The sequence below is a fragment of the Magnolia sinica genome, chromosome 13 (genome assembly GCF_029962835.1).
Source record: "Magnolia sinica isolate HGM2019 chromosome 13, MsV1, whole genome shotgun sequence".
NCBI lineage: Eukaryota > Viridiplantae > Streptophyta > Magnoliopsida > Magnoliales > Magnoliaceae > Magnolia > Magnolia sinica.
Window position 1 is genome coordinate 4,763,848 of NC_080585.1, and position 16,044 is coordinate 4,779,891.

At 38.4% G+C, this 16,044-nt stretch overlaps 1 protein-coding gene and 1 long non-coding RNA gene across 6 annotated transcripts; one reads left to right on the plus strand and one right to left on the minus strand.

Annotated features, from left to right (window-relative positions):
- Nucleotides 1–540: 540 nt before the first annotated feature.
- On the plus strand, nt 541–2,431 carry LOC131224017 (uncharacterized). The gene is made up of 2 exons (XR_009160797.1): nt 541–601; nt 2,035–2,431. It is a non-coding gene; the product is annotated as an uncharacterized LOC131224017 (long non-coding RNA).
- A 6,110-nt stretch (nt 2,432–8,541) lies between these two features.
- LOC131222512 (MDIS1-interacting receptor like kinase 2-like) lies at nt 8,542–15,409 on the minus strand. 5 transcript variants are annotated; one of them, XM_058217615.1, is made up of 3 exons: nt 11,757–13,492; nt 11,562–11,663; nt 8,542–8,908 (listed from the first exon to the last, which is right to left on the minus strand). In XM_058217615.1, the coding sequence occupies exons 1-3, from the start codon at nt 11,923–11,925 to the stop codon at nt 8,550–8,552; spliced, it is 630 nt and encodes a 209-aa protein (XP_058073598.1). In that variant the 5' UTR covers nt 11,926–13,492; the 3' UTR covers nt 8,542–8,549. The 5 variants fall into 3 exon arrangements, 3 of the variants coding, with proteins under 3 accessions (XP_058073598.1, XP_058073597.1, XP_058073596.1); XR_009160077.1 differs by having other exon boundaries at nt 11,562–13,492; XM_058217614.1 differs by lacking the exons at nt 11,562–11,663; nt 11,757–13,492 and adding an exon at nt 15,090–15,409.
- Nucleotides 15,410–16,044: the final 635 nt, after the last annotated feature.

Genomic DNA, 16,044 nt, shown 5'->3' on the forward strand with positions numbered 1-16,044 from the left:
TTGATCACATTGATTGAACTATGCTAACCATCCAACTGGTGGCTATCAAATGGATTGCTATGGAATCTGATAGAGTAGATATTCGAGTATGAACCATCACATGATGGGAATAGCCACATTAATGGCTTAGATATTTATATTTATATTTATATTTTATTTTTTTGTATAAACCCAGGTGTGGGCTTTAGTTATCAGTACCATTTGGGCACAGTCTAGAAGGGAAGTTTTATACCTATGTGTTGTTTGGTGCCAAAGTTTGTGATGTGTTTGAATATACTTTTGTGAACTGGTCTTGTCCCTTGCTCAGCAAAATAGGGGCTAAAAACCCCACTCAATCAAACAAATCTGACAAACAAATGCAGAGTAGAAACACCCTTTGCCAAGTGTGTCCAAATGAGCCCTTGATCTATGGTATGGTTTCTTTTTCTTTTTTTTTTTTGGAAAGTGTTGGATTTCTAACCTGTACTGAATCTCTTGTTTTATGTGCTTCTGTTGTGGTTTTTGGGTTATTGTCTTCCTTTTGATGCTTTTTTGCTTTTTCTTTCATCAGGTTCTAAAATGTGAGTATGCTGTCCGTGGAGAGATTGTTACCCATGCCCAGGTATTCCAAATTGAGAATTCATAGGAAGATTTTCTCCCTTCTTTTGAGATTATCATTTCCTAATGGAAAGCATGCTGACCCAGGTCACTAATACAATACACCACCACAAAAGCAAAGTCCATAGAACTCATTCTTGAACACGAGGATTCTGAATGCTCAACAATAGATCTTCTTATAATTGTTCATGTTGGATTCTTATTTAAAACACCTTGGGTTCTACCAAAAAAAAAAAAAAAACAGTCTGGTTACATGTCCTGTTTTATAGGCTTCGGTTTTTTTTTGGTGGCATCAATGATTGAAGTGACACTATCCAAAAACTTGCTGGTCAACTTGAGATTTGGCTGAAACCAGGTTCCTAATGATCCAAACAGATGGTGCAATGTGCCTCACCAAGGATGGACCACACACCAGAAGTCCCTGAGATTGGAAGATCCCAGCTACCGAGTCAATCACTATTGATCTTTAACTCTCAACTGTCTCTTAACCGTGTATACTGTCCGTGAATTGAATGGATAAGATATCCAAACCTAGGATATTTTGGTGTATGATCCATCCATGATGGAGCCCATCATAATGATGGCTTAGATCATTGCATGATCCATGCATGTTGGAGCCCATCGTATAGATGGTTTAGATCACTGAACCAAGGGTTCTACTTTTACAAACTGAAAACTCATGGTACTGTAGAAACTCTTGGGCCCGAGCATTGCATAATATCTCTTCCATGTGTATGCTCCTGAGTAGTATCTCTACTTCCATCCTTATAGTTCTACATGTTCCTTCTTATATAGATTCTGCTCTTGTACCCAAGATGGAAAAGAGCACAAAAAAAACAATAAGCAAGACAGTAGAAATTTAGTTCAGGCTACTTTCTGTTGCTCCAAATATCATGAAAATTCATGATTAATCACCTAATTCAGTGCAAAATATGTTGAAATTTCATGATACTTTGTTCCGCCAAACGCACCCTTAATTACTGAAGAATGATCAAAATCTCTCCGGTCACTGCATTTTAGTAAACCAAGCAACCAGAGCTTGTTAAGAAGCAATCTGCAGTGAAACACCTTTTGTTGGGTAGTGCATCTAAAAGGTTCCTTAGTCTCACAACACGATCTTTCAGACATAGGTGGAGTTTGAGACAGTTTGGTTCATGGAACAATGGGCCCATAAATTGAAAGACTGCTTCAGTTTGAGGAATCTGATGTTGAGGACATGCTTTGGTTTGAAAATGTCTTTCTAGTAACTTGCCAACAATATTCCCATTAATACCTCACACTTTCACCTAACCTCCTCACATTAATGCTAGTTATTGGGTTGCTATTGTTGTATCAGTACCAGTTTTTACTTTTAGCATTATCTTTAGATTTCTGATTTTGAATTCCTACTAGAGTTCTAAGGTTCTTTTTTTTTTTTTTTTTTCTGTTTTCTGGCAGTTATGGTGTTATATCTGTACCAGAAGTGACGGATTGACAGCCTCTAACTAGCAATGATAGATACCTGGTGGCTGCAATTGATGGGGTCTCCGAGAAAATGACTATGTAGGATATCTGTGATCTAATATGGGATATACGCATTCAAGACAGTGAAAAATCAGAATCTGTTTCTACCAACACAAAATTGTTGGCTGTGTGGAAGGCTATGTGGCAGTTCATGTGCATTTGTAGTTTGTTTTGAAAACTTTAAATAGACAATTAATTGTTTTGTTGGTATTGTGCTGATTGTTTTCTCTTGATGAATGTTAAATGGGTGAAACATGCACAGGTTCAATCATTGGTTGATTATGATATTGTTAGCTTTGGTTGATAGAAACCAAGGCTAAAGATGGATTTAGTATTAGTTAGCATTAACTGAGGTGAAAAACTAGATTTAGCCTCGGTTATTGAGAAATGAGGTTAAAAGCTGAATTTAACCTTGGTTTATGCTAAAAGAGGCTAAATCCATCTTTAGCTTTGGTTTTGTCTCAGTTATCCAAACTGAGGTTGTAACTCCCATGGCTAAAGGCTTTAGCCTCGGTTGTAGAAAACTGAGGTTAAAAATAGATTTAGCTTCGGTTGGACGTAACCGAGGCTAAATTTTGGATTTAGTCTCAGTTGGAACTTTTAGCTTTACTAGAGGAACCGAGATTATAAAAGCTTTTTTAGCCTTGGTTGCTAAAACCGAGGATAAAGCCTTTAGCCATGCGGGTTCCAACCTCGGTTAGGATAATTGAGGCAAAAATGAGGCTTAAAGTCTTTAGCCTCAGTTTTTATCCTTTTTAGTTATAGTTTTGAACTGAAGCTAAGGGCAGTTTTTGTTGTAGTGACAGGAGCAAGTAAGAAGGGATGCAAACCACGTATCAAGGAGACTACATTTCATCTTATCCTCTTGATTTCGGAAAACCATGACCAAGGAATCAGTTGTTATTGCTGGTGAATGCTTGAGTCTTGTAGTTCTCCTGCACACACTGTCACACGCAAGTGAATGTCAGAAAGATGTTATGAATTTACCATTCAAGCATTTAAACAGGAACCCATAATTTGTCCGGCTTAATTTGAATTACATGTATGCAATTTTTAACTAATTTCTAACTGTCTGTGCATCATCCACCACTCTGCCAGAGTGTCAATTTTTTCTTGAAGCTAAGTCCACGATTATATGAAAATTGTAAATATTGAGGTTTGAATGGCTTGTTTATGTATATTATGATAATTTAGAGACAATGACCCATATTCTACTGATGCCTTGTTGAATTCAGTGGTATTGTTAATTACACTTTGAGAACTGATCATGCACAGTCAATGATACCGCAACCTGTGGTACCATACAATATTTTCTGCCAACATGCCACTTGTGTACGACATGAAAATGGTAGGCCCTACCATGAGGATTATGCTTCTGGAAATTCAAGCCGATATGCTCATTAGATTGACCACACCTTAATGTACTTCGAGTCCAATTGTCAGTTGTCCATTGATTTGTGGTATGGCTTAGCTGATGCAGACAACCTGATTTTTGTTCATAGTGAACTTCATGGTAGGTCCTACTATTTTCATAGTATTGATGCCTACACAAGTGGTATGTTGGTGGGAAAGATCGTTTGGTTCGACAAGTTGCGGCACCGTGCTTGCATGTGACCAGTTTCTCAATTTGTTTTCATTTTCGAGATGAGAATAGCTTCAGTGGTTTGGGAACATGTGATAATCCACTCTATGCATGGGCACCCATGTACCTTAAATTAACTGTCCAAATCACGGATCCCATTTTAGATTGTTGTAACAAAAAATTTACCCTGAGTGGATGATACGAACTGCCTGATTGGTGGACATCTTGTTGAGAGAACAAAAAATATTCAATTGTCTAAATTAAACAAATTGAAGTCCATTAAGCAGAGGTCAGGATCATTTTGATTAATCCAATTTTGGGGAATTTCCATTTACAGTAGGGAACGTTGTTTGGATGGTTTGAGTTTTGAACTAAGGTACAAATATCGGTATCCTACTATGGCTCTCATAATCTATGAGTGTATCAAGAAACTCCTTTTTCATGATTCATCCCACACATATCTACTGTATCTAATTCTGATAGGGAGAAAAAAATATTTTAACATTCTTTGATGGTACTTTTCAGGATATCATTTGAGATTAAAGCTACTCAGGGCGAGAATGCAACTCAGGTGAAATCCACATGTTCATCTCCATTTCCAATCATCAAGATACCATTGCAGATGGACAAAGAGCCTCAAGATAATGTTTTAGAACTGGTGACAACTCATCCCAACACTAGTAGCATGGAAAAAGGTGGAGGAGGTGAAGAAGATGATGATGATTAGGATGCATTTCAGTCTTTTCTTGCTGATAACACTTGTATTGCTGCTCATCTAGAAGTAGTCAGAACGGAAGTTGTGCTTGCTTCAAATGACGATTCTCCCATCGTGCAAAAACCAACCACCAAAGCAAGAATGACTTTGAGGAGAGTTCGGATTTTGAACTGCACGAGGATGGTGGACAGGAGAATGATGCACGAAATCCAGAGGGTTGTGGAGAGAATGTATTAACAAGACAAGGCAATGGAAATGATCTCCAAGAGTTCTTTAGTCCACAACCTCTCAAAAATGCCGAATTGCCAAACAACATCAACCCTGTTTGTGGGAATGAGGGTCCAGTGATCAGAACCAATGGTGATGGAAATGACGAAGACCTCTCCGATCTTCGATCGGTTGAGGATGTTGCAAAATTGAGTACTTAGGATTGTTTGCCAGTGAGTGAACAGATTGATGAGAAGATGAGGTGATGGAATTGATCTCCAGGAATCCTGGAATTCAGTGGATTGAGGATGCTGAAGAGTTGAACAAAGGCATTTAGAGAGCGGCAGTGAGAGGATGATGGGGACACAAGATGATGAGAATAGTAAATCAAGAGATTTCTAATCCACAGCCAGCTGAAGGTGTGGAAGACACAAGTGGGCAGACAACAGCTGGGTGGTGATTGACAAGAAACAATAATCTCCCAATTGCCTTCTTATGCTCAATCTCCCCAGGGTGCCAGAATGACCATACATAAAAATGGTGAGTAAGAGATTTCTGATCTAGAACCGAAGCAAACAAATACAAACCGAAGCAAATAAAGTATTAGCTGGATTGAAATTCTGCATATTGAAGTGGTGAAAAGCTCTTTCAACATAACTCTTTTGAGTTATGTACACTTTCTTGCTTTTTTGCTCCAAATATAGTCATTCGAAGAATATGATTAATGACTCCTAAATTTTTCTTATTCAATTTATGAACCAAACAAGCTTTTACACAACAATATTTCTACTAAGATGTACAACTATAATTTGATTAATACTCAATCATAAGAGAATGAAGTTACTTGTACGATATCGACGAACATAGGCACAATTATCTGTCTCACATTTTGGAAATCTCAAATCAACAACGAATGATTTAAATACTCATACTATCCCCTTCGCACCTATTTTAATCCAAAAGCTTTCTTGAAAAATTTTAGGGGGACGGTTGGAGATACTTTAGAGGAGTTTTTTTTTTCCTATAAAAAAGCTTTCCTGGAAAACGTTATCCACCATAAGGTGAACTCACAATTAAAGAAAATGTCATTTTCTTAAAAAATGTTTTCCACCCAAATACGTTCCGAGCACTTAAACAGGCCCTTTTTTAAAAGAACAATTCATAGTAAAGTTTTTAAAAAATTTCTGAATCTTTTCTTTGTTTGTTTTAGTAAGCCCCAAACAAACCATAAAAATATACCAACTTCGTAACTAATAATTATAATAAAGGACTTCTAAAGAAGGAGAAGATAGTTGCAATAAGCCCAATTGAAGTTCTTTGGAATGCCTCCTTTAATTTTCTAATGAAAAAAAAATAAAAAATAAAAAAAATTCCACTTTTCCAAAGGTGAGGAAGTTTATCCAATTTATGTAATTTTTGGATATATCCAAGAAACATAAGGCTCTCTTAATGATAGTCACAGTGCTATTAACATTAGGGTTACATGTAAAGAAAGGCCTAGGTTACTCATTGTGCCCCTATAGACTGGCGTATATTCATAGAAACTTTGCATTGAGCTACAATACCACCATCTTAGTCACATTTCCAGAGTGTGGATTCGTTGTTCCTTTTTTTTTTTTTTTTCTTCTTCTTCCTTTTTTCTTCTTTTCTCTTTTAACTAAAGAAGCCACAACTTACCATCTCTTTATCCTTTGGATTTGGGAAAAGCTTCACTTAAATCCCATTTAGCTATTTATCCCTCTTCTTCAATCTATTAGAAATCTTATTGAGGGTTACATGTGTCATGTTCCTAACATGCTAAGCAGGTTTTATTTCTCGGCCTTTGTTTGACATATTTGGGAGGGAGAATATAACCGCATTTTAAATTCTAAATCTCTTTCAAAGAAAGCCGTTCTTAGACCATATCATTAATGTTTTGAAATCTTTAGTCATTTTTGTTTTCAAGCACTTATTGGTGCCAATTCCACAAGCTTGCTCTTTGCTGCCTAGGATATCCCCACATCGCATAATAGAGCGAGTCTTCTTGTGCTTCAAAACCATGATCAAAGATATCCTGACCTTAGTGGATAATATCATGTGTTAAAATAAATGATATAAGAATTGGGCTCATGTTCTTTCCTCTCTCCTCAGGAGCCATCTAAGGAGTTATCTTAGAGGTTGACATGCATAGGCTAGGAGATAGGAGTCTGGAAATCCTTTTTGTTGGCATCTCTAAATTTAATATTATCTATATTTTAATGCTCTTATTTAAGTTTATAATAAGGAGGTGTGAGATTTCTACTTCAGACTCTTGTTCATGTACAATGAGTCTTGTTATGGGTGAAAATGAACCAAGTAAGACAACCTATATGAGCGAGAATACAAAGTATAGAAGAGGTAGAGAGCTTGGTCCTCGCCGCCCAAATGACCTATATGAAGAAGAACACAATGTGTAGAAGAGAAAGTCAGCCCACTCCCTCCATGAGAGAGAACACGAAGCATGGAGATGAGCTGGGTCCATGCTTCCAAGCACAACCTCTACGAACAACTTGAGTCCCAACCACCGGAGGGGACCTAAACCTCGGCTATCTCGCCATTGTAACCGGAGGACAACCTTTGAATATCGACCTGACCTCAACTGAAGATCACGACCGCAATCAACAATTCTACTCGAATAGCGCGACAGGACACCGATCAGCCTGACCTCGAGTCAGCCTCAGTCATCGAAGACCGACCATGGACTTCGACCACCTCGCTTGTGAGGTCGGACTCGATCATCAGCCCCTAGCCCATCAGAGGCCGACCACTTGGAGATAATGTTATTGAGGTAAGATCCCCTTGGCATCCTCCCCAAAGATCTCGGGAGGATAAGGATGACGTGTTCGGGAGGAGATTCCGTCTAAAATACATACCTACCAAGTAGAAAAGTTACCATCTACATAATTGGCACCAAAATGCTATAAATAAGGGCCTTATCTATGGTGAAAGGTACGTACAAAAAACTCTCAAGTTCTATTAGACCTCGTGTGTATGTTCTAACTTTAGCATTAGAGGGTCCCCTGCGGTATCCAGGGTCTCCATTGTGGTGTGGTTTTGCAGGTATATGGCAATCTAGAAGGCTAGGGTCTCCATTGTGGTGTGGTTTTGCAGGTATATGGCAATCTAGAAGGGACTATTGGATTTCTGCATTAACAAGTCTATTAGCTAGTGTACTCGTATATCTTTCCTATTGGATTATTAGAAAATGCTAGAAAGAACTTATTTTAAGATTGTCTAGGACTCCCTTGGGTGCTACTTTTCGAATTTTTCTTGCTAGTGAGTTAACTTTTCATTTGATTTTCTTTTCTTTAATTTCTTCCATGGCCCAGGGCGTGGGCTCTCCATCCCTAGCCCAAGGCTTAGGCTCTTTTCCTTTTCTTTTTCTTTTTTTTTTTTTTTTTTTTTGTCCTAGGGTGTGAGTGCTTGTTTCAAGCCCAGATTTTTTATTTTTTTTTTTTTTTTTTTTTTTTTTTTTGTTTTTTTTTTTTTTTTGTTCAATTACGTCTTAGCCCTTGGTAATAAAAGAGTCTTTTCTTCCCTGCCTTTTAAAAAACGAAACTCAGACCATCTCTCTTAGATAAATAAACTCATTCTTTTACTTTTCATAATACATTAGTATATATAAGGAAAATGATTATAATTCCTAGAAGGTAGATTTTTTATTTGGCTTGAAACGCTTGAGTTAGAAGATAAACATCACACAAGAAAACATCTTTATTCTTTCCAATATTTTATTACATATAGATTTCGATCACTAATACTAAAATACTACATTTCTATAAACATCGATTCTACACACTGAATTATGTACATATCATAACAAGAAAAACACCTTCTCCATGCTTGATGATTTTCATACAACAAACACACAGTAATAATGTTCATGCCACCACATGTCCACAAACTTGGTGATTTTCATCCACCCAACTATACCTTCAGATCCATCAGTTGACGTAATGTAACTGCATGGAATGGCTGTAGAGAGATAGAAGGCCCTCTAATAGAAAGCTCCTGAGCCACACGTCGCATGGTTGGCCGAGTGTCTGGATCTGGCCGAATGCATGCAAGAGCCATGGATACCACAAATAAGACTTCCTGTGCAACATCAGCCATCGGATCTGAGAGACGTTGGTCCAACATATCTTTTAGCAGTGTATCTTGTCTACTTGATGATGACAAAGAGGAGATGAGCTCCCCAGGATGACTTCCCATCATCACTTCAAGTGCCACAACACCAAAGCTATATACGTCGCATTTTTCAGTCACCCTCATTGTATATGCAAGCTCTACAAGAAAGAATATTGTTAGTCATGTTCTTTTATCTTTGTTAAGCATCAATAGCTAAACTCTTAATCATATATCAAAACTCACCTGGGGGGTTTCTCGAGTTAGGTTTCATATCTTGTAGGTTTTTGTGCTTGTTAACCCTAAGGCATCTCTACAAAGATGTGTTTGGAAGATTTGGAAGGTGAATAAGATGGGCCAGGCTTTCGGATGATCTTCCTAGGAAAGTCGGGATGGTCAACTCACCAGGCATGCCACATATATACATTAAGTGCGTACTATTGGTTTTTTTTTTTTTTTTTTCCTCCCTCGGAACTATCTATTGTTTTCATGTGGTGGTGGCCTGCCTGATAAGCGGACTGGTATAATCATAGTGTCGGGTCATCTGCATGGTTAAGCCAACCTCTATGTATGCCTCAAATGTCCCAAATGCATGAGAAGTTGGCATGTATGAACCAGACTGTAATGGTGCGCATATAGGCATCATTGCAGCTACACATTTCATCAGCATGGGTGATATGTGAATTGTTTGACAATATTAAAATGGATTTAGCATAATTACTTGTATCAATATTCTGGACCCACAAACCAAATCTCTCTCTCTCTCTCTCTCTAAAAATATGGGAAGCAAAGAAAAAACCAATAATCATGTTTCACCAAAGAGTTTCTATGATATTCTTACGAGGGGCCCCAATTTGGATGGCTCATGCATTAATAATTCTCCTAATTAGAAATACTAACCTTTTTGGTGGCTAGAAGATAGACGATCAAGGGAAAAAAAAGGTAGCGAACCAATTGTGCATATTCAACAAAGGAAGCCGGTAAATTCGATGACTAAGATTTTCCAATCTTAGAACTTCTTTTGTTGTGTGGGGCATATAGTGTGTAAGACATCACATTGATGGCTTGAATTGTAAAGCTGTGAAACCCCTCCTAAAAACTCATAGTCCACTATGTTTTTTGATATATATCCTAGCTATCCGCCATTTCCCTCATGAATTTAAGGCAAGGCTAAAAAATGATCCAGATACGAAGCTCCGTTGGACCACAGGTTAGGTAAAAGTGCATATTAAATTGAAGATTCTTCAAACAGTCATGGGGCAATAAAATTTTTGGATCAGGGGCAAAATCCAATAGTTAGGTGCAATCCACTAGGAATAACCTTCTAAATATTAGGAAATGCCATTTCAACGGTTTGAATGGCCTAAAAATATAAAATGGACCATTGATAGTTTCAATCATGGTAAGCTACCAAATACTTTTTTTTATTATGGGATTCACCTGTACATTTGATCCACTTGGATTTTGGGCTTACACCCTAATATGAGATGGGAAAGTGGTGGACGGTTTGGATTTGCAACAAGCATCATGAAAGTGTGCTCCACCGAAATTCAATGGAAAGTGACAACCATTGTCGCCTCGGGTCACATCTCACGACTCTTCCGAGTGTCACTACAGGTGGTTTCTAAAAGCATGGGGCTATCGTGATATTTAAGAGAAATCTATGCCGTTTACAAGTTTGGCCATGTTATTTTTACTTAGCTGCCTAAAGATGAGGAGATCAAGTGCTCAAAAAGAAAAAAGAGTGAATTGTTAAAGGCCACTGTCCAACATTTTGCTGTTGTGAGACCCACCTGTGCATTGGATCAACCTCAATTTTGGGCCCACATCCTAAAATTAAATGGCCAAATAGGTAGGGGGTCGAATTTATCACAAGCATCACGAAAGTGGGTCCCACCAAGATTTGATAACAAATCATGTCTTGTCACGTGTCTGAACCCAGGTACGTCTGATGGGAGACGGTCATGGTGATCATGGAGCCCAACATGTTGTTTGAGAAAAATCCAAGCCGTCCACCATTTCCCTCATATGATTTTACTGCTTGGGCCGCAAAAAGATTATCCGAATCAATAGCTCAAGTGGGCCACACGGCATTTAAAAGTGCATATTGAACATACACCTTTCAAATTGTCAGGGGCCATAAAAATAATTAGATTATGGACAAAATCAAGTTGTTACATTCAACCCAATGTGAATGACCTTTTGAACAGTTGGAAATGTCATTTTAACAATTTGTATGGACTAAAAGCATAACAAATAAATTAATTAATTAATTGACTATTGATAGTTTCAATGATGGTAAGCTGGTGTTAGACTGAAATATCGTAGGCTATAATCATTGAGTTTGTTTGAAAAAAGGAATAAGCAATTTTTTTTATGAGATAATGACCGGTTGATTAGCCATACTTTAGTTAAAGTCAAATAAGATGGCTTTAGGACCATCTTTTGAAAGAGTATGAGGGTTTTTGGAAAGAGCTTAAAAAGCAAGCTCTTGTTTTTGCAATGGCTGAAAGGATATGCAAGTGTACGTCAAACCCTCTAATTGTTCCTTTATATATATATATATATATATATATATTTCCAAGGCCTGTTACAACCTCGATTAGAGAATCATAGTCGGAAAAGAGAGCCTTTTCATATACAAATTTTCTCATATTCAAATTGCCGTGGATTGCCACATTCAGCAACAGTGTGCTAACATATGCACAAACTTTATAATATATAAGTTCCAACAAAGGATAGAAAAGCTTAAGAAAAATAAAGACCAATTAGTAATAAAACTATTAAAGTGTGGAGAATCTACTAGCAATTAACCTGGAGCAATGTATCCGCAAGTGCCTACGAGTGCAGTCCAATTTGAGGAATCAGGTATCAGCAACCGTGCAGTTCCAAAGTCAGAAACACTAGCCTCAAGTTCTAAATTCAATAGAACATTGTTGCTTGATAGGTCTCGATGGACAATCGGCAGGGTACAATCATGATGCATGTAAGATAAAGCATTAGCCACACCTTTAATAACATTCACCCTTGAAGTCCAGTCCAACTGTGCAGCTCCTTCATTGTTGCTTAGGATGCTTGCCAAGCTTCCCCTTTCCATGTACTCGTAAATTAGAAATGAGCATTGTGTATGTGAACAGAAGCCATAAAGTTTCACAATGTTGCGATGACGGATTTCCATTAATGCTTGTATCTCATTCCTAAAACTTTTTTGATCAGATTGATTTCCATCTTCAAGTGGATGAAGTTTCTTCACGGCTACTACCTGGCCTGCTGGTAAATTTGCTTTGTAAACTTTCCCATACCCTCCAGTTCCAATGCAGTATTTATCATCAAAACCCTTTGTCACCTCCACAATGTCTTCAAATGTGGAAATTCCATCATAATTCCATGTTGAAAATGTATTTCCTTTGCTCCTTTCAAGAACCCCTTTTTCTATTCTTCTTCTTCTTCTTCTTTGATAATAAATGGAAGAAATTATGCCAGAGATTGCAAATAAAAGAAACAATACTGAGAAGAGAAGAGCAATGAGGATCACAACTTTGTCGCCTTTCTTTGCATCACCGTAACTTACTGAAGAGGTGTTGCAAGGTTGCAAACCTTACACTTCACCACATAAGCCTTTGTTTTTTATGAATGCCTCTGCCAGAGCCTTCTGAAAGACTTTGCTGCTAGGAAGAGGACCCTCCAAAACATTGTATGAAAAATCAATGGATTGTAAGCTGACCAACCCATCAAAAGAAGTCGGAATGGAACCTGACAACATGTTGTGAGAGAGGTTTAAATTTTCCAGACTAACCAATTTCGCGAGTTGTGGAGGTATCTTTCCATTGAGGGAGTTATGACTTAGATCTAGTAAGCTCTGTAAGTATACTAGGTTACCAATCTGAAAAGGAATGCTTCCATTCAAAACATTTTCACTCAATTTCAGAAAACGGAGTTTGGAGCAATTCTCTAATTGAGGTGGTATTGGACCACTTAGGCGATTCATTGACAGATCCAGAATCTCCAAATTGGATAGGTTTCCAATCTCTTGTGGTAACTGACCAGAAAACTGGTTATCATTTAAAGTCAAGTTGAACAAAAAAGTCAGCCTCCCAAATTCCTTTGGAATCTCTCCTACTAAATGGTTTGAAGAAAGATCAAGCACTCTTAGCTGCCCCAACTGCCCAATCTCAGGAGGAATTCTACCAGTGATATTGTTCCCGGAGAGTTGTAGCTTTGTTAAGTTTTGGCATTCTCCCCAATGTGGTGAGAGTTCACCAAACAACATGTTGTCACTGACATCCATGAATATGAGGTGAGGGTATACACCAAAGGCTTCCGATACATTTGTAGCAAGTCGGTTTCCATTGAGTCGCACTCTTGTTAAGCTAGTGCAGTTTCTGAAGGTTCTTGGGATCTCACCGGTGAAATGGTTGTTGAAAGCAATGAAGGCTTCAAGAGATCCACCGTGGCATAACTGAGGTAAATGGCCAGAGAAGTTGTTGCCATCCAACTGGAGTTTAGAAAGATTTGTCATGTTTGTCATTTCTTGAGGCAAGGAACCAGATAATTGACAGTCAGAAAGGTACAAAACAGTAAGGTTGGTCAAGTTCCCTAAAGTGGAAGGGATAGAACCTGTTAGAAGGTTAATAGACATGTCAAGCTCCTTGAGATTAACCAGATTCCCTATTTCTGGTGGAATTGAACCAGAGAATTGATTTTCAAACAGCTGAAGAACAGTGAGCATGGACAAGTTTCCTAAAGTGGAATTGAACCAGAAATTTGATTCTCAAAGAGGTAGAGGCCAGTTAACTTTGTCAAGTACCCTAAAGCGGAAGGGATAGGACCAGTCAGATTGTTTTGGGACAACGCCAACTCGACCAGAGTTTGTAGATTCCCGATTTGTGAAGGAATGGAGCCAGAGATTCGATTTTGGTACAGGTACAAGATGGATAGCTTTGTCAGAATTCCTAAAGTGGAAGGGATGGAACCATCTAGATGGTTAGTGGACAAGTCCAGCTCATTCAACTTCACAAGATTCCCTATTTCCAGAGGTATTGGTCCACTTATTTTATTTGAACAGATGAAGAAGAGTGAGCATGGACAAGTTTCCTAAAGTGGAAGGGATAGAACCTGTTAGAAGGTTAGGGGACATGTCAAGCTCTTTGAGATTAACCAGATTCCCTACTTCAGGTGGAATTGAGCCAGAAATTTGGTTGTCGTAGAGATACAAAATTGTAAGGTTGCTCAAATTACCCAAAGCAGGAGGGATCTGACCAGTCAGATTGTTTTGATACACAGTCAACAGAACCAGATCTTGCAGATTCCCCATCTGTGGTGGAATGGAGCCAGAGATTCGATTTTGGTGCAGGTACAAGATGGAAAGCTTTGTCAGATTTCCTAAAGTGGAAGGGATTGAACCATCTACATGGTTAATGGACAAGTCAAGCTTTTCGAGATTACTCAAATTACCTAAAGCTGGAGGGATCTGACCAGTCAAATTGTTTTGGTACAACGTCAACTCGACCAAATTCTTGAGATTCCCTAACTCTCCAGGGATTGTGCCTGAAATTTGATTTCTGGATGAATACAAAATTCTGAGCATGGGCAAATTACCCAAAGCGGGAGGGATCTGACCAGTCAGATTGTTTTGGGACAATGTCAACTCAACCAGAGCTTGCAGATTCCCCATCTGTGGTGGAATGGAGCCAGAGATTCGATTTTGGTGCAGGTACAAGATGGAAAGCTTTGTCAGATTTCCTAAAGTGGAAGGGATGGAACCATCTAAATGGTTAATGGACAAGTCAAGCTTTTCGAGATTGCTCAAATTACCTAAAGCTGGAGGGATCTGACCAGTCAAATTGTTTTGGTACAACGTCAACTCGACCAAATTCTTGAGATTCCCTAACTCTCCAGGGATTGTGCCTGAAATTTGATTTCTGGATGAATACAAAATTCTGAGCATGGTCAAATTACCTAAAGCGAGAGGGATCCGACCGGTCAGATTGTTTTGGAACAACAACAATTCAACCAGAGCTTGTAGATTCCCGATTTGTGAAGGAATGGAGCCAGAGATTCGATTTTGGTCCAGGTACAAGATGGAAAGCTTTGTCAAATTTCCTATAGTGGAAGGGATGGAACCATCTAGATGGTTAATGGACAGATCTAGCTCATTCAAATTCACAAGATTACCTATTTCCAGAGGTATTGATCCACTAATTTCATTTGCAGACAGATTCAGGGACGTGAGTTTGTAAAGAGGTTCAAGATGGGCTGGAATGGTTCCAGTAAGTGTGTTGTCGCTGAGATCAAGATGAAGGAGGTTTGGAAATGAGGGGAAACTCAAGTTATCGAGCTTACCTTGCAAACCTACACTGGGTAGGCTTATCCTTGTTACACTTCCAAGGATGTTGCATGAGATCCCAGTCCAGTTGCATGGAGAGATTATGTTGGTGGTGGAATTAGCAGAAGGAAGAGACCATGAATGGAGAGCTTGTGCTGCTGAGAGGCTGGCTTTCCATTTCATGAGAGCCTCTACTTCTAAGAGTGTGGACGATGGTGATGCTGTTGCAAATGATATTGCTTGGAAAGAAAGAAAGGGTAGCAAAAAGAGGAGAAAAGCAAAGGGAAGAGATTTGTGTATGGCCATGGTTGCTGTTGCTTATGGTATGCTGCCAACTTACGATGGATGGGTATTTATAGGAGAAGGTTGATGCTATTTTAAATAAATAAAATAAAATAAGAAGGAAAGGAGTGCGGATCCTCTGTTTCCTGGAGTCAGGATATCCCTGACTCCGTTTTCATTGGTCAATGTCACTGTAAGTGCCACGTAGTCATCAAATTTTTTAAATATATTAAAAATAATTTTATTCCAGAAAAATTATAATACCATTAAATATATTAAAACGGTTTCACTTGGAAATTGCATACCGATTACGACGAGCTCTTGCTGTCAGCGTAGTTGGTCCCACCTTGCATGTATGTTGTCTACACGACAACACTGGCCGTTCATCTGTTTTTCCATCTAATTTAAGGAGTTGAGCCCAAAATTAAAGCATATCCAAAGTGGATCATACCGCTGTAAATAGTGGGGATAATGATTTCCATTGTTGAAACCTTGCTAGGCCTCACGGTGATGTTTATTTGTCATCCAACCAGTTCATAAGATCATAAAGCCATGGATGAAGAGAAAACACAAATATAAGCTTGATCCAAAAATTTTGTAGCCCTGAGAAATTTCTAATGGTAAACATTCAATTCAACTGTTTCCTATGGTGTGGTCCACTTGAACATTGTATATGCTTTATTTTTAGGA